Below are 17559 nucleotides of genomic sequence, written 5' to 3' on the forward strand. Positions count from 1 at the left end.
GTCAAGGTAGCGGAAATGGTCATCATTTTCTAATGTTACACCATTAAGCTGTATTTCTGGCATTGGAGGGGGATTGGCTGGTGACTGATGGAAGAGCACTTTGGTTTTCTCAATGTTCAATGACAGGCCAAGCTTCTCGTATGCTTCTGCAAATGTGTTTACAGTGGCTTGTAGGTCTTCTTCTGAATGTGCACAATATGCGTTGTCATCAGCATATTAGAGTTCTATAAAAGATGTTGTGTAACCTTGGTTTTTAAATATATATATATATTAAAAGCATTCCCGATACTATGACACACTCTATTTTCAGAGATATTTATATTGAGAAAAAAGTGTGTCTTAGAACTGAAGAAATGCCGTATTTCAATGAGTACAGACACGCTACTGTTTGCGTGCGCACATTTCCCATCCCTGCCTCCATCCAGCGTTAAAGAAGAGCCTGAGAGACAACTGGCCATGAAAATGACTTTATTTTTACAATCCCTTTTTCCTTTGTACATGATATGAAGCAGCCAAATCCTACCCAACCCCAGGGAAAGGGGGAAAAAGCAGCAGCATGTGGGACAGAGGAGTGAAGGCAGATACAACGCTAGGCTTTTCTTTCTCCTCAAAGTGTTAAAGGGGGCTTAGTGGTTATTTTCACAGGACCCCCTTTTTTCTAGGAAATACTGAAGAAGGGTGGATAAATGAACAAAAAGATTTCCCTTCTCACATGCACAAGTGCACCCCCCCCCCCCACATGAACAGTCAGAAAAGCATCACATGCAGGGCCCACAGTCCCCATCCGCACATGAATTTAGTGTTCACTGCACTAAAAGATGGCTCTGCAGGCTACGGCGTGCTGGGAGAGGGTTGCCTTCCTCTAAATATGGGAGCCCAAGAGCAACGCAAGCAGGCAGGATGCGGCAGGGCAGGGTCACCGATGTGTCCAGAAGCCAGTCTTCTTCTTGACCACCCTGGGCAAGGGAAGCAGAGAGAAGACGCCCTCCAGCGCTTCAGGCCTCCTGCTGCTCCTGGAGAGATTGGGAAGAGAACCATATGCAATCAGAAAGATGGGAGATTTAAATGCAAGGGGAACTGTGCAGGTTGCAAGGCTGTGGGCCCATCTCCACTGACCATTTAATGCAGTTTGCAGCTACCTTCAAATTGCAGCAGCTACAGAATGAATGGCCACAAAAGCATGCCCCAATGCAGGCATGGGCGAACTTCAGCCTTCCTGGTGTTTTGAACTTCAACTCCCACAATTCTTAACAGCCGGTAGGAATTGTCAGGATTAATTTAGTTATGTATGTGTTTTAAATGTGCTTCTATGTATTGCCAAGATGGATGCCACTGTGAATTAGAAATGCTGTGCAGAATGTTTATGCTATGAGGCTGTGATTAAGTGAACTTGAGAAAAGTAAGATAAGGTTTGCTCTTGCTGGGAACAGAAGGGAGTAGCCAGTCTCAGCAAGAAAAAATAAGCAGATGTGAAGAGGCTTTCGGTTTTGACTAGTTCCTGAATTGTAGCTCGCTGTAATAAGACGTGTCTGTTGAATGTGCTTAGTAAACTTAGTTTCTTTTGTAACTCAAAGCCTGCAGAGTCCTTATTTTACAACTCAATGTCTGCTGATCTAGCATTCCTTCCGCTGGGCATCGTCTGACTCAGACAGGAATTTTGGCATCTCGTCCAGATGCATACTTAAAGACTTTGGACTATGGACTATTGATTAAGAATGATGCCCTGTGTTCTCAACAAAGAGAAACTACATCCTATCTATAACTTAACTTTAATGAGAAATGTGTATGTATACCGAATTAATATGAGTAAACAAGATAGGTAATGAAAGCATAAAGGTTTTCCCCTGACATTAAACCCAGTCATGTCCAACTCTGGGAGTTGGTGCTCATCTCCATTTCTAAGCCGAAGAGCCGGCATTGTCCATAGACACCTCCAAGGTCACATAGATTGGAACGTACTAAGTCCTAACCTTTTTTACACTGGTTTTAAACCACTTCATTGGATGTGTTGCAATAGCAGATTCCCAGATTAGTTTAGTGTTTACACCTTATTTTATTTTTCTGGTTATTTAATATTTAATGTTTATTTTACTTAAGTGATACTTGTCTTTACTGTTCTAATGTAGCTCAAATCCTATGTAAAATCATACTACGTATTTTTGACATTAATATTGAAATCTGAAATATATACTGAAAGTCTTTACTTTCTGTATATATTTACATTATATTTACATGACTGCATGGAGTGTCATTACCTTCCCGCCAGAGCAGTACCTATTGATCTACTCATATTTGCATGTTTTCAAACTGCTAGGTTGGCAGAAGCTGGGGCTGACAGTGGAAGCTCACGCTGCTCCTCGAATTCGAACCTGTGACCTTTCAATCAACAAGCTCAGTGGTTTAACCCACTGTGCCACTGGGGGCTACAACAAGATATGTTCCTTTTTTAAAGAAGACTTTGTTTTTTGTTCTCTGAGTGCATATTTTCAAAACTAAAAGGTTTCAAGGGAAGATATATGTTTTGGGCAATTGCAATTTCAACTTCAAAGAAACATTTTTAAACTGTTAGCTCAGTATATGTATTTTTATGCCGTGGCATGTCTTTGTCCCTGGCAGTTCAAATACATGGTTTATCAGTTTAACAGCTGAGTTACCTGTGTGCCATTACATGAATGCTTGTGAACATCACTTGTTCAAAAGGCTGACTTCCAACAATGTCATGCCTTTCCTTGATTAGTGGTTTTCAAAAAGTGATCTCCAGATGTTCATGGAGACTCACATTTGCCAAAAGGATATGACATCGTTTTTCTTTTCAAAAAGGTTGTGAATGCCATTTTTCCAAAGCTAACCACCACCCAAAACCTTTCAAGTCAAAGAATTTCTGTAGTGCAAAAGAACCACGAAAGCAACAGCCCTGGAGTTTCCCTATGTGCCAGCAGAGAGCAGCACTGCCCTTCTTTCAACCACAAGCATAGTTTGTTTTCTCTGTAAATATAAACATATAGTCGACATTCATAAATTACATGATGCACACATCTGTCTTACGAAAGGCTGAACTATTTACAAGAACAAAGTTTCCATAACACAAATAAAGTTATTTATACTTCCTTCTTTGCTTCCACCCTGGGCTTCTTTCTTATGCAGATAAGCAGCTTTGCTCTCACAGAGCCTCTTCTCACGCCGAACTTATACAGGAGCTTCGCACAGTAGCTTTACACACAGCTGCCTTCACACTAGAGCTTCACACATGAGGCTTTACAACCTGAGGCTTCCCTCACTGAAGCTTCTCACACCAGGTCTACCTCACACTGTGAGACCTCTCACAGATTAAGGCCTATCACACACTGTGAGTCCTTCTCACAGACAAAGGCATATCTCACACTGTGAGACCTCTCCCAGACTAAGGCCTATCTCACAGTGTGAGGCCTTCTCTCCCAGACTAAGGCCTACCTCACACTGTGAGGCCTTCTCACAGACTAAGGCCTACCTCACACTGTGAGGCCTTTCTCCCACTGAGGTTTACCTCAGACTGACAGCTACTAAGCTACAGGCATGCCTGCTTATATAGAACTGCAAGTTTTGCTGAGTCATTGCATCGATTTAATCTTTTCAGTGCTTGACTCACATTTTTGTAATAAAAATACCTACCGTATATGCTTGAATATAAGCCATGTTTTTCAGCCCTTTTTAAAGGCTGAAGAAACCCCTCTTGGCTTATACTCGAGTCTAAGTTATTTATTATTTTATTGGGTTACTATTATTGTTTTTATTATATTTATTATTTTACTCTATTTACTATTACTATTATTACATTTACATTATTTTACTCTATTGTTATTATTTTTATTACATTTATTATTTTATTAATTATTTATTTACAGTATTTATATTCCGCCCTTCTCAGACTCAGAGTAGATTACAATGCAAGTATGCATGGCAAATATTCAATGCCAATTATTCATACAACATATGTAGATAGACACAGAGGTGACTTAACATTCCAGTTATTCCGGCTTCATGCTCGATTCCGTCCACAGGGGGAGCTGCCCTTCACAGTCTATTTGTGACACCGAGTCCTTTGATAGAGTACTTCCTCATTCTACTGCACACCGCTGGAAGGTTTTACGGTGTCGTAAATTAGTTAAATTAGCCTCCCCACATAAAGCGGTACCTAAACTTCCAACTTGACAGATGCAACTGTCTTTCGGGCTGCAAAGATTGACAGCAAGCTAGACTAATGGCTGGAAGCTCACTCTGACACAGGCTGGCTTTGAACGCATGACCTCTCGGTCAGTAGTGATTTAATGCAGCTAGCTATCAGCTAGTTGCATCACAGCCTGGTCTGGTATTATTATTACACTTATTGTTCTACTCTATTATTGTTATTATTACATTTATTATTTATGCTCTTTATTATTATTGGAAGGATATGTAGGTACATTTACATTGAAGAAGGTTAGAATAATGGTTTAATCAGAGTTGGACGGTCTTATCTTAAATGAGTTTTATGTAAATATACAAAAACATTTAACCTACCGATGTCTCAATTTAATGGAATTTTATTGCTCTCTAATTTTATTTTGGAATTTACTGTAGCTGTTGCATTTCCCATCCTTGGCTTATATTCGAGTCAATACATTCCCAGTTTTTTGTGGTAAAATTAGGTGCCTTGGCTCAAACTACAAGAGAGGAGATTCCATCTGAACATGAGGAAGAACTTCCTGACTGTGAGAGCTGTTCAGCAGTGGAACTCTCTGCCCCGGAGTGTGGTGGAGGCTCCTTCTTTGGAAGCTTTTAAGCAGAGGCTGGATGGCCATCTGTCAGGGGTGATTTGAATGCAATATTCCTGCTTCTTGGCAGGGGGTTGGACTGGATGGCCCATGAGGTCTCTTCCAACTCTTTGATTCTATGATTCTATGATATTCAGGTCGGAGGATATAGGGCAGTTATTTTTTAACATTTCTGAAAGAATGGACAAGCATATGAGGAATGGCTGTAAAACACAGAAAGAGAGGGAGAGAACCAGTTCTCTGAGCTGCAACAGATTTGCAGGAATGTCCAAAGGGAGACAATAGCATCCAGGAGGAAGAGAAGACGACTGGCCAGCCAATAAGGCAATCTAGTTAACATAAAGGGGTAGAAAAGAAAGAGTCGTGCAAAGAGATGCGTCTGGCACTGTCACCATCATGATCGGAAGGTGACATCTTAGAGGCACTCACCTTCTGGATGTCAGCAATCTCTCCCTCAATGGGCACAGTAGGCAAGGTCCCTGTCGCAGCTCCTAGGAAGACAAGATGAATGTCAGAGTCAAGGAAGAATGGCCCATGAAGTGGAGACCCAATAGTCCAGTCAAACTGCCTGCCAAACCTCTTGTCCCTTACCATTGTCATCTTGATTGTCTGGTTCCTTCTGCATGGAGTGTTTGTTCAGATTGTCTACTTCTGGCTCCTTGCTCATCTCCGCCGCTGGGGCTCCGGGTGCAGGAGGTGCCTCTTTTTCCGACACCCCTGCAGTGGACTGTTGGGATCCTGATCCAGATGGAGAATCAGTGGAAGCAGGCCCTAAAGGAAGAGTAGGACAGCAGTAATACTTGAAGTCAGTCTTTACAAGAAGAATGGTCAGAGAAATAAAGGACTGTCATAGAGAGAGCAACCAAATTTGGGGAAAACACTCTCATTATTATGTTTATTTATGTTGGAGCATGTAAGAAATCAGTTAATGTGTGTGTGTCAGCTGTAAAATAAGATGCATGAAGCCGATTGGTCGGGCTATGTCCAGGGAACTGGTTGAGCCTGGGACTTTTGGTTACAGTTACATTTTTCAGGCTTAAGCTATTCAGATGCTTGCAGAGAGAGACAGAGTTTGGAGTGTGCTCTTGCTGCTGAAGGAGATTATCCACATGGGCAAAGAAAGAGCATTTTAAATCTCTCATAAAAGGACATTATGTGAGTTCTTTTTGTCGTGTCAGGAGCGACTTGAGAAGCTGCAAGTCGTTTCTGGTGTGAGAGAATTGGCCGTCTGCAAGGACGTTGCCCAGGGGATGCCCGGATGATTTTTGATGTTTTATCATCCTTGTGGGAGGCTTCTCTCATGTCCCTGCACGAGGAGCTGGAGCTGATAGAGGGAGCTCATCCACCTCTCCCCGGATTTGAACCTGCGACCTATCCGTCTTCAGTCCTGCCGACACAGGGGTTTAACCCACTGCGCCACCGGGGGCTTCGTATACTGAATTAATACAATATGAGTAAACAAGATAGATAATGAAAAGATAAAGGTTTCCCTCTGACATTAAGTCCACTCGTGTCCAATTTCTAAGCCGTCATCTCAATTTCTAAGCCGAAGAGCCAGCACTGTCCGTAGACATCTCCAAGGTCATGTAGACTGGAATGTACTTAGTCCTAACCTTTTTTATACTGGTTTTAAACCACTTCATTGGATGTGTTGCAATAGCAGATTCCCAGATTATGTGAGTTGATACAACTGATCACATGATTGTAAATATGTTGTTCTAAATTGTGAAGAGTAAATACTTGTTCTTTACTGTTCATCTGCATGGCATGTTTTCTTTCTCTGGCAAGACAGTGTGTGGGCTGATCAAATGTGAACTACGCATGATTGTCATTTCATCACAATTTATACCCTGCTTTTTCTCTCCACAGGAGAGATTCAAAGTACAGAGAGAAAGGTCCCTCCTACACTGCCACATAAAATCCAGATTATATGATTTGAACTGGATTATATGAGTCTACACTACCATACAATCCAGTTCAAGGCAGATAATCCAGATTTTAAATGGCAGTGTAGAAAGAGCCTAGGACGTGAGCAGAAGCCAAGACAAATTTTATATCGCTGAAGGGATGTGGATCCACATCCTCCCCAAATAAACTGCCATAATTTGGATCTGCTGGCACACATAACCTTCCCAGGTAGCATTCTCAGGGAAAGTGATAAGTATCAAGAAAGAAATAGATAGATACCATCCAATGTTAGAAGACAACAAGATTTTTGGGCTGTGTGGGCCGGGCTGTAGCACAGCTGGTTAATCGCCAGCATCAATAGATCACTGCCTACCGGAAGGTGGCAAGTTCAAAGCCCGAGTCGGATTGAGCATCCGACTGTTAAATCTACCTTACTGTCCACCTTAGCAGTTTGAAAACAGCTGAGCTGTGAGTAGAGAAATTAGCTACGGCTTAAAGCGGGATGGTATTTTATGACACGATAAAAATGTTGGCAATCAAAGGACAAGGAAGAAATCTTATCAAAATGACTTGGCGTCATAGTGGATGAAGTGACCACACCCCCTGTGGCCGGAAGTGAGCATAACCTCCAGGCGCCGAAGTTGGAAATGCCAAAAATACATCTATCTGTCTTGTATGTCCAAAAATGGCATTGAATGTTTGCCATGTATGTGTGCATTGTGATCCACCCCGAGTCCCCTTCAGGGTGAGTAGGGTGGAACATAAATACTGTAAATAAATAAATAATAAAATTTAAGTTTGGTGCCTACTCCAAGTTTGAACTCAGAGCCCACAGACACACCCACCCAGCGTACTCTGCCCTCCCCTTTGCACTTTACCAGCACTAGCGGAAGGATCCTCTCCAGACGGAGCCAGAGGACTCTTGGTGAGGTTCGCCCGGGGTGAGCTCAGCTCCATCTCTTCGCCCCAGTCAGAAACAGGGTGATACCCCTCTGCCGGTGAAAATGGTGTCAAGGGCTTTCCTTCTGCGTTTGGAGTCTCCTCCTCTTCCGGAGGTGGAGGCATGGCTAGGGACAGTTGCCCATTCTTCCCAGGAGGTTGAGAAGAGCTGGTGGAAGGAGGCAGTGACGATGGCTGCTGTTCCTCTTTCTCCTCCTCTTCAGCATCCAAGCCCTGGCTGTTGTTGCTCCCGGCTTCACCCTCCTCTTCCTCCTCCTCTTCCTCCCCACCACTGACATCTTCCCACTGATCTTCCTCTTCCCCTTCCACCATTTCCTCTTCCAGAACTACCTGGGGAGAGGCAGGTTTCTCCACCTGCAGGATAAATCCAAAAATAAACAAGGGTAACAGAGAAAAGAACTGCCACCACGGCTTGACTTCTTCAGCTCAGAATGGCACGTACATCATCTTAAAAGCTAGGTATGTTTAGACTGCAGAAGAGAAGGTTGAGAGAAGACATGATAGCCATGTATAAATATGTGAAAGGCTGTCACAAGGAAGATGGAGCAGGCTTGTTTTCTACTCCCCTGGAAACTAGGACTGAGCAATCGGTTCAAATGACAGGAAAGGAGATTCCACCTAAACATTAGAAAGAACTTCCTGACTGAAAGAGCTGTTCAACTGTGGAACTCTCTGCCTCGGAGTGTGGTGGAAGCTCCTTCCTTGGAGGCATTTAAACAGAGGCTGGATGGCCATCTGTCGGGGTGACTTTATTGTGCCTTTCCTGCATAACAGGGGGTTGGACTGGGGGTTGGACTGGATGGCCCATGTAGTCTCTTCCAGCTCTATGATTCTATGTGGATGACCTTTGTGGTCTCTATCAACTCTATGACTATGATTCTATAACCAAGAATCCCACAGACAGTCTGAAATTCTCGCAAAGTAATTATGGATAATCTCAGACTTTTGTAAGCCCCTCACCTTCTGCACAGTGTCAACGGCTGACTTTTCCTCCACCTGCTCTGGTGGCGTGGCTTGGTCCGGCTCTTCCTTCTCCCAGCGATTGTCATGCATGCTGCACGGAAAATAAAAGGTAAAGGTTTCCCCTTGACATTAAGTCTAGTCGTGTCCAACTCTGGGCGGGTGGTGCTTAACTCCATTTCTAAGCCAAAGAACCGGTATTGTCCGTAGACGCCTCCAAGGTGGTCGGCATGACTGCATGGATTGACATTACCTTCTCACTGGAGTGGTACCTATTGATCTACTTGCATTTGCATGTTTTCGAACTGCTAGGTTGGCATAAGCTGGGGCTAACAGCGGGAGCCAGCATGACTGCATGGAGTGACGTTACCTTCTTACTGCAGTGGTACCTATTGATCTACTTGCATTTGCATGTTTTCAAACTGCTAGGTTGGCATAAGCTGGGGCTAACAGCGGGAGCTCACCCCGCTCCCTGGAGTCGAACCACTGACCTTTCGGTCAACAAGTTCAGCAGCTCAGTGGTTTGGTCCACAAGTTCAGTAGCTCAGTGCACAAGGGAAAGCCCAAACTGCCTCAGCAAGGACTATCCAACCTTAGAAGCAAGCAAGGAAGTGGGCCAGCCCATAGCCTCTTCCTTAACCCCTCATCTGGGCCCACCCCAAACAAGAGCTAAAATAAATTTAAAAAACAGTGCCCAATGCAGATCTAGAGCTAGTGCTATAATAAATTAATAATAAAACTTTATTTATATTCCGTCATCATCTCCCCGAAGGGAGCACATCTCGGAAGTACAACACACATAAAATACACAAGTACATAAACATATAAAAAGTACTGCCTACCAAGATCTGTCAGGGCCTCACCTGTAGGGTTTGGAGGGACCACTGCCCCGTGGGCGCCCACGGCCCCTTCCTCTGCCTCTCCTGCGCCGATCTGGTTGCTGCTCAGACAGGAACTCCCCAAATGTAGGCAGTTTTGGGGGTCTCTTGGACTCACCTAGAAGAGACAAAGGGGAAGGGGATGGAGCCAGGGCTGCCAGACACTGCCTATAATCACGCTCTTAGGGACCCCACTGAAGACGAACCAAATTCCGCATCAAGGTTCCTCAAAAGCCATTGGGTGTCACCCTCAATTCAAGAACATAATCCACCATCTTGATGTCTACAAATCAATGTCTCATCCTCCATCCTTGCTCCTAATTCAAAGGAGTTGTTGTGATTTAGCCAGCTGATGACGATGAGGGGACTGTTATTCCAGGGCCTGAGAGAGTGCATGGGTTTTCCAGTGCGGGAAATGAGGGGAGTTTAGATTTTGTCTGTGAGAATGGGCTTGAAAGTGAAACTGCCTCCGAGTCCAGCAGTCAGGGAAATGCTTTTCACCTAGTCGTCTCATAGCAACTCCAGATAAGGAGTTGGATGGGGAAGCAAGTTCGTTTGAAAACACATCTGGTCAGCAGAAATCTCAGGTTTCATTTTAAGGAAGAATCAAGCAAATTAAGAAAGTCTCAGAGACTCCGTGAGAAACAGCAACATGAGAAATCTCACAGGCAAGGCAAGTCACAGGCATGACTTCATGTCTTGTGGATCTCACATCATTGAAGATTCAGACCAGGCAACGCTGCAAAGCACTGAGGATCTCGAATCTTGTTTCCAGTTCATGTTTTGAGTCTAAGATCCTGGAAGTTTGGATTCATGCCTTGCTTTTGGATTCATGTTCATGTTTTGATTCTAGTTTTCCTGGATTTATGCTCAAGTTTGATTCTGGTTTTCCTGGACCTTATGTTATGGAACAGATTTGGATGGTTTGGATTCTTACCTTTGGAGTGTTTTTTCCCATTGCTAGTTTGATTTGACTTAGTAATTGTTGATTATTTTTCTCATTAACTATTGGATGTTTCCTTTTAATATGTACTTTTCTCAATAAATTGTTTTTGTACTACTTTTGCATTCCCTGCTGGTGTTGAGTGCAAGGTGAATCCTGGCATGAGTGCAACAGGAGTATTGTATCCTCTTACCATCCATATTGCAATAGAGACAAGTTGCCCTCTAAGAGGTGAGGGGACAGAGGGGTCCTTACCATGCTTACCACCTCCAGAGCCTCCAGAACCTCCAGAGCCTCCAGAGCTTCCAGGCTTGCTGCCCTCTTTAAACCTGGGAAGGGCAAAAGGAACAGAAATGAGGATATTGCAGAAAACCTCTTCCAGCAGCTCCTCTTCTTGCAAGATTTCAATAGATCAACTTCCATGATCCCTCAGTATACATACATACATACCTCACCTACACTCTTCCAAATAAACAAACTCAGTAAATACTTAAAGCCATGACAGTACTGTGTGCAATTCTTAGATCACTCTTTCTGCCTCATTAAATATGTTGCCCAAACTAGAAACTCTACAAAACTCTACAAAACTGGGCTTCTATTACTGATCAACCTTTTTGTTGTAGTTCAGCCCATGGTTGTGGCTGATACCGATGTAAATGTGAAAGTGGATCATGGGAACTCTGGGCCTGCGAGCCAACATGAGATTTTAAGTCCTGAAAATGATCAGTTCGTGTGTCCAGCAGTTAGTGAATGTCATATTCCAGAGAGGTGTTGAGATGCGCAGAAGAGTTGTTCTCTAGGGAAACAAGTTCAGAGGCTGAAATCTCAGGTGGAGAGAATGAGTTGCAAGATAATGAGATAGATTTTGTGCTGCCTAACAGAATCTCTGAAGGTTATGGTGCTTGTTAGAGAAGAGACCCGTGTCAGGAAGTCATGGGAGAAGGCATGATGTCATGTGTGTATTAGAGAGGCCGGGGGGATTTTCCAGCCAGTCTCATCAACTTTGGTAATTGAAGCAACAGCTCTTGCCAAGTCCTAGTCAAGCTTTCTGAGGGAATTCTAGTCCCATGTCTTTGTAGTTTACATTCTTGATAAATCCGAATGTATCTAGTTTCCCTTCTTTTTTAGCTGTTTCAAAACTACTATTCTGGTTGTTATCTAATAAATCCCATCAAATTAATGATTTGAGTTATTTGGTTTCCAGGCTGTATGACTATGTTCTAACGGAACTTTCTCTTGATAAGGATCCTCTGAAGATGTCAGCCACAGATGCAGGTGAAACATCAGAAGAAGATGCTGCTAGAACATGGTCATACAACCCGGAGACCACACAACACTCCAATGATTCCAGCTATGAAAGCAGTTGACAATACATTGAATTAATGATTAAATGGTAAACAAAACACATACGCAAATTTAACTAAAAATAGGTTTGAGCTATTTGTGTGCAATTGCATGTGCACAAATCTATTCTGCATCACTTCTAAGAGAGCTGGTGGATCCTCCAGGGTTTTGGTCTGATTCATTAAGCAGTAGAAGCCTATCACTTCAGATAACTGCTTAATCAGTGGTTCTCAACCTGTGGGTCCCCAGGTGTTTTGGCCTATAACTCCAGAAATCCCAGCCAGTTTACCAGTTGTCAGGATTTCTGGGAGTTGAAGGCCAAAACATCTGGGGACCCACAGGATGAGAACCACTGGCTTAATGAAATGGACTAAAGTCTGGAGGGGTTTCACCGTCCCACTGGCATGGGAACCACCACTTGCGCCACTGCTCGTATAACCCATGAACAGAGGTCTTCTGAGGTATCTACCTACAACACAATCACCTGAGGCCACATCTCCCACATGCATATACTATGTTCCTGGCACTTACGCTGCATCTATCTTCTCTGCATCCCATTCTCGGCGCCACTCGCCCGTAGGTTGGCGATGCCGTGCCAAGCGCTCCTGGTCAATCTGTTCTCGCTCTTGCTTCCAGCGGATATATTCTGCACGCTCCCGGCCCGTCATGGAGAGTGTCATGTCCATAGATCCTGCAGGTGGTGGCCCTCCTCTGCGTCGGGGGCCGCCGCGACCCTAGCGGGAAAGAGAGGGTAGACCCAAAAGTGGGTATCTGCCAGCTTCAGTGGAAAGTGCAGACACCCAAGAACCACAGGAGATGTATATGTGAGCATGCAAGGATACACCGCTGCAGGTCCCTTTAGTACAACCCAAAGCTATTTAGTTCATGCTGCATAATTCAAGCACTATGGTTAGCATTCTGATCGGAAGTTACACCATTGTAAATTATAAAATGTTGAAATTGTACTTTATAAAAGGGAGCAGATATATAACTGCATCACTGAAACACACACAAGAAGAGCCAGCAATGTGACAGCCAATGCGCAATATATCCCAATGCACAATGAGAATCCTTATTGTGTAACAGTAATGCACAATGAGAACCCTTGTGTGGTAAACTGGATTGGTGTGAGTTTTCCAGGCTGTATGGCCATGTTCCAGAAGCATTCTCTCCTGACATTTTGCCCACATCTATGGCAGGCATCCTCAGAGGTTGTGAGGTCTGTTGGAAACTAGGCAAGTGATGTTTATATATCTGTGGAATGTCCAGGATGGGAGAAAGAACTCTTGTCTGTTTGGGGCAAGTATGAATGTTGCAACTGGCCACCTTGATTAGCATTGAATAGCCTTGATTAGCATTGAATAGCCTTGCAGTTTCAAAGCCTAGCTGTTTCCTGTCTGGGGAGAATCCTTTGTTGGGATGTATTAGCTGGTCATGATTGTTTCCTGTCTGGAATTCCCCTTTTTTCTGAGTGCTGCTCTATATTTACTGTCCCGACTTAGCATCATCCCTCAAGGGTGGCATTATTGTCTTGGTACATCCGGAAGTAAGAATGTCAGTTTGATAAACACAGCTTCCACTGGGTTGCTGTGAGTTTTCTGGGCTGTATGGTCATGTTCCAGAAGCATTCTCTCCTGACATTTTGCCCACATCTATGGCAGGCATCCTCAGAGATTGTGAGGTTTGTTGGAAACTAGGCAAGTGAGGTTTATATATCTGTGGAATGTCCAGGGTGGGAGAAAGAACTCTTGTCTGTTTGAGGCAAGTGCGAATGTTGCAAGTGGCCACCTTGATTAGTATTGAATATCCTTGCATCTTCAAAGCCTGGCTGCTTGCTGCCTGGGGGAATCCTTTGTTGGGAGGTGTTAGCTGGCTTTTATTGTTTCTTGTCTGGAATTCCCCCATTTTCTAAGTTTTGTTCTTTATTTACTGTCCTGATTTTAGAGTATTTAAATACTGGTAGCCAGATTTTGTTCATTTTCATGTTTTTCCTCCATTTTGTTGAAATTATCCACATGCTTGTGGATTTCAGTGGCTTCTCTGTAGTCTGACATGGTGACTGTTTGAGTGGTCCAGCATTTCCATGTCCAATAATAATAATAATAATAATAATAATAATAATAATAATGGTAAACTGTGAGCAATGTCATTCCACCATTGCAAAGTTACACATCCCAGCTTCTGATGCAGAACCCTATGATCCCATTTTAACTTCTATGGAATCTTGGCTTTTGTAGCTATATAAGATGTTTACAATTCTCTCTGGACAGCTCTAGAGCTTCCCCAAACTACAAATCCCAAGATTACATAGGAAGAAGCTCCAGCAGCTAAAGAGCTAGAACTGTATGGTGTGAAAGAGAGAACAAATGCCTTCCCATATCAGCTGAAGTTTCCTATACTCATATACACATCACACAAATATATATACGTACAGGAGAGGGCCAATCCTTGCCCTGCTCTATGCCGGTCTTGACCTTGTCAAAATCAGGGCCTCCCCAATTGCGAATGTGGCGGCGACTCCCTTCCCGTCTGTCTGTCTCGGCAAAGGAGCCACTGCGTCGCGGATCATCTAGGAAGTTGCGGACCGGATTCTTCTCTTGTGCCCCATCCTGCTGAAAAGAGAGGTCAATGGTCACAGTCAGAGAAGGACAGAAGGAGCAGGAAACTCAGGGTATAGGTCAAACCTCACCCCACATGGGGCACGTCAGGGCATAAGATGCTCTGGTACTCACGCGCTGGCTACGCTCATATTCCGCGATCTTCTCCATCTCTTCATTCATCTTCTCAATGTTCTGCCTCCGGCGCTCCTCCCACTCCTGAATGGAAGAGAAAGGGAAGGTTCTTGTGATTGATTGATTGATTTATTCCCAGGATGGGTGGCTGCAGTGGGTCCAGGGCTCAATTTTAACTCCAAAGATCCTTCAAGTGCCATGCAGACTGCCAAATGTAAACAGAGGTAGACTCCCAGTTGTTAAAAAAATAAGGGTGAGAATTGTTTCTTCAATATTTTTTTTTTTGAGCTTCAATAGTACATGAGCAAAAGATGTGGAGAATATACATCTCATCTCAGTAATGAAACAAGGCTATCCCGGGTTAATATTTAGATGGGAAACCACCAAGGAAAGCCAGGTTCTATAGCCGATATTTCAGAGGAAGGAACGGGCAATCTCCCTGAATATTCCTTGCCTAAGAAAACCCTATGGAAGTATTGGGGTTTGCTATAGGTTGCTATCAGTACCGTATATACTCAAGTATAAGCCGACCCAAATATAATCCAAGGCACCTAATTTTACCACAAAGAACTGGGAAAGAATATGGCCTCGAGTATAAGTCAAGGGTGGGAAATGCAGTAGCTACTAGTAAATTTCAAAATAAAAATAAATACCAATAAAATTACATGAATTGAAGGCATCAGGAGGTTCAATATTTTTGAATATTTACATAAAACTGTAATTCAAGATAAGACTGTCCAACTTTGATTAAGCCATCATTCTAACCTGCTTCAATGTAAATGTGCGAAGGTATCCTTCAAATAGTAATAAAGAGAGTAAAATAATAAATGTAACAATGTTGTTGTTGTTGTTGTTCATTCGTTCAGTCGTCTCCGACTCTTCGTGACCTCATGGACCAGCCCACGCCAGAGCTCCCTGTCGGCCGTTACCACCCCCAGCTCCCTCAAGGTCAGTCCAGTCACTTCAAGGATGCCATCCATCCATCTTGCCCTTGGTCGGCCCCTCTTCCTTTTGCCTTCCACTTTCCCCAGCATCATTGCCTTCTCTAGGTTTTGCTGTCTCAAATGTAACAATAACAATAACATTGTTATTTTTCTCTATTTGTTATTGTAAATGTAACAATAACAATAACAAATAGAGAAAAATAATAAATGTAATAAAAATAATTGCTAACATCAATATTCAAGAGGATGACTATGTGATGCCTTTTTATGTGTATATACAACAGACGAACTCAACTGTAAATAATATGATTAGAAACATAAATTTATATATATATATATATATATATATAATACACATGCACACACACACATATATCATATATATACAAGGAGTCCCCAAATTATGAACAAGATTCTGTAGGTTTGTTCTTAAGTTGAATTTGTATATAAATTGGAAAAGTTACATTTTTAAGTGTAACTCCGGCCTATATATATAGATAAGCTTTGGATAGCACAGGGAAGGGTTAATAATACCCCTGTGGTATTTCTTTTGCTGTCTGTGCCTCTGTTCAAAAGATCTCACCTCACTTTTTGTCCCTATAATCACTGTATTTTGAAGAAGGAATGGTGAGAAAGCTTCAGTGGAGACACCTTTTCCCTATGATAATAACTCTTCCAGGAGTGAATTCCCCTTCCGAGGGAGAGATTTTTCTCACTTCCTGTTGTCTCACTCCCGTTCTTAACTAGGAGTCATTTGTAAGTCAGATGTTTGTGACTTGGGGACTGCCTGGATATATAAATATAAAGAATACTTTTTTTAAAGGACCACTTTTGGTTCATCAGTCAAGCTTTTGCACCCATGGGTTCCTCACCTTGGATCTTCTGTCGGGCCCGGCGTCTCCTGCGGGGCCCCCATGTCCCCCCCGGGGCCTCCGTCCACGTCCCCCGCCTCCTCCTCGCCCTCGCTTGCCGGCCCCCGGCCCAGCTGTGCCCCCCTCTTCCCATTCCGGTTGTTCGGGGGGATACTCCCCGCGCGGGGAGCGATTGCCCGAATAGAGCACCCCACGGAGGGAACCCTGGCCATGGGGGCTGCTGCGGGGAGGCTTGGCGGAGGCAGGGTGCTTCCTCTCGTTGCTGACCACACGCTTGTCCTGCAAGAAGGATAGGGAAAGAAAAGGTGACAGGTTTTTAGATTAACCTTCCAAATGATAAGGCATCATCTCATTTTTTTTTCACAGCCTTTTGTCAATATTGTCCATATCCGACGGGGGAATTGCAAGCCTGACACATAAAGATTTGTTGTCAGTTAGGACTGGAGCTGTTAGTGTCAACATAGCAAGACTTTGGAAATGCAAAGGATTATCTCTCCAATGCTGGCTGGACAGGTTTTGCTGGGCTGCTCTAGCTGACAAGTTGACAATAGAAGCTCAAATGACACGGGGAGAAAGAGCAAAAGACAACTTTGGGATCTGTTCATATCCCACGTTTGGAATTTAACCATGGGTGAAGAAGGCCTACCACTAATGTACAAGATAGTTTTTGTATAGTAATCCCGAGTATTTTTTGCACAGGCCTACCCAGTCAATTTTAAACTATGAAAAATAAATTTACATTATATTTTAACCTTTGTATCATGTATTTTAATGTATGTATTTTACAGTAAAGTGTTTCAATATATGCATTTCATTATTTGTATATCATGGTGATGTGTTTTAACTGTGTTGTGTCCTGCCTTGAGCCAAGACGAGAGGTGGGTTAATTATCATATCAGGAGCAAACCAAACAGTTGTACTGTATTTAAAAAAAATTAAAAAACCATAAAGTTTGCAAACTTGGCATTCTATTAAATGACCTTTGACCAGTAGCTGGCCACTTGAAGTGCCTCTGGTGTTGCTATAAAAAGTTCCTCCGTTGTGCATGTGGTAGGGCTCAGGTTGCATTGTAATAGGTGGCCTGTGGTTTGCTCTTCTCCACACTCACATGTCGTGGATTCCACTTTGTAGCCCCATTTCTTAAGGGTGGCTCTGCATCTTGTGGTGCCAGAGCGCAGTCTGTTCAGTGCCTTCCAAGTCGCTCCATTTTCTATGTGCCCAGGAGGGA

The 17559-nt window shown here is 43.4% G+C and overlaps 1 protein-coding gene across 2 annotated transcripts in view; it reads right to left on the reverse strand.

The window, feature by feature from the left end:
* Window positions 1-451: 451 nt before the first annotated feature.
* The window catches only part of LOC137094900 (coiled-coil domain-containing protein 9-like), a 28948-nt gene continuing 11840 nt past the window's right edge, over window positions 452-17559 (reverse strand). The window contains exons 5-15 of one of the 2 annotated variants that reach the window (XM_067460847.1): window positions 16332-16610; window positions 14516-14599; window positions 14216-14392; window positions 12315-12517; window positions 10695-10768; window positions 9482-9614; window positions 8619-8712; window positions 7577-8012; window positions 5382-5561; window positions 5220-5281; window positions 452-1013 (exon numbers count right to left, since the gene is read on the reverse strand). In XM_067460847.1, coding sequence (XP_067316948.1) covers window positions 996-1013; window positions 5220-5281; window positions 5382-5561; window positions 7577-8012; window positions 8619-8712; window positions 9482-9614; window positions 10695-10768; window positions 12315-12517; window positions 14216-14392; window positions 14516-14599; window positions 16332-16610 — 1740 coding nt within the window. In that variant the 3' untranslated portion in view covers window positions 452-995. Of the gene's footprint in view, window positions 1014-5219; window positions 5282-5381; window positions 5562-7576; window positions 8013-8618; window positions 8713-9481; window positions 9615-10694; window positions 10769-12314; window positions 12518-14215; window positions 14396-14515; window positions 14600-16331; window positions 16611-17559 lie in introns of both variants that reach the window. The other variant, XM_067460846.1, reaches the window with a different exon arrangement.

The sequence above is a fragment of the Anolis sagrei genome, chromosome X, assembly GCF_037176765.1.
Source record: "Anolis sagrei isolate rAnoSag1 chromosome X, rAnoSag1.mat, whole genome shotgun sequence".
NCBI lineage: Eukaryota > Metazoa > Chordata > Lepidosauria > Squamata > Dactyloidae > Anolis > Anolis sagrei.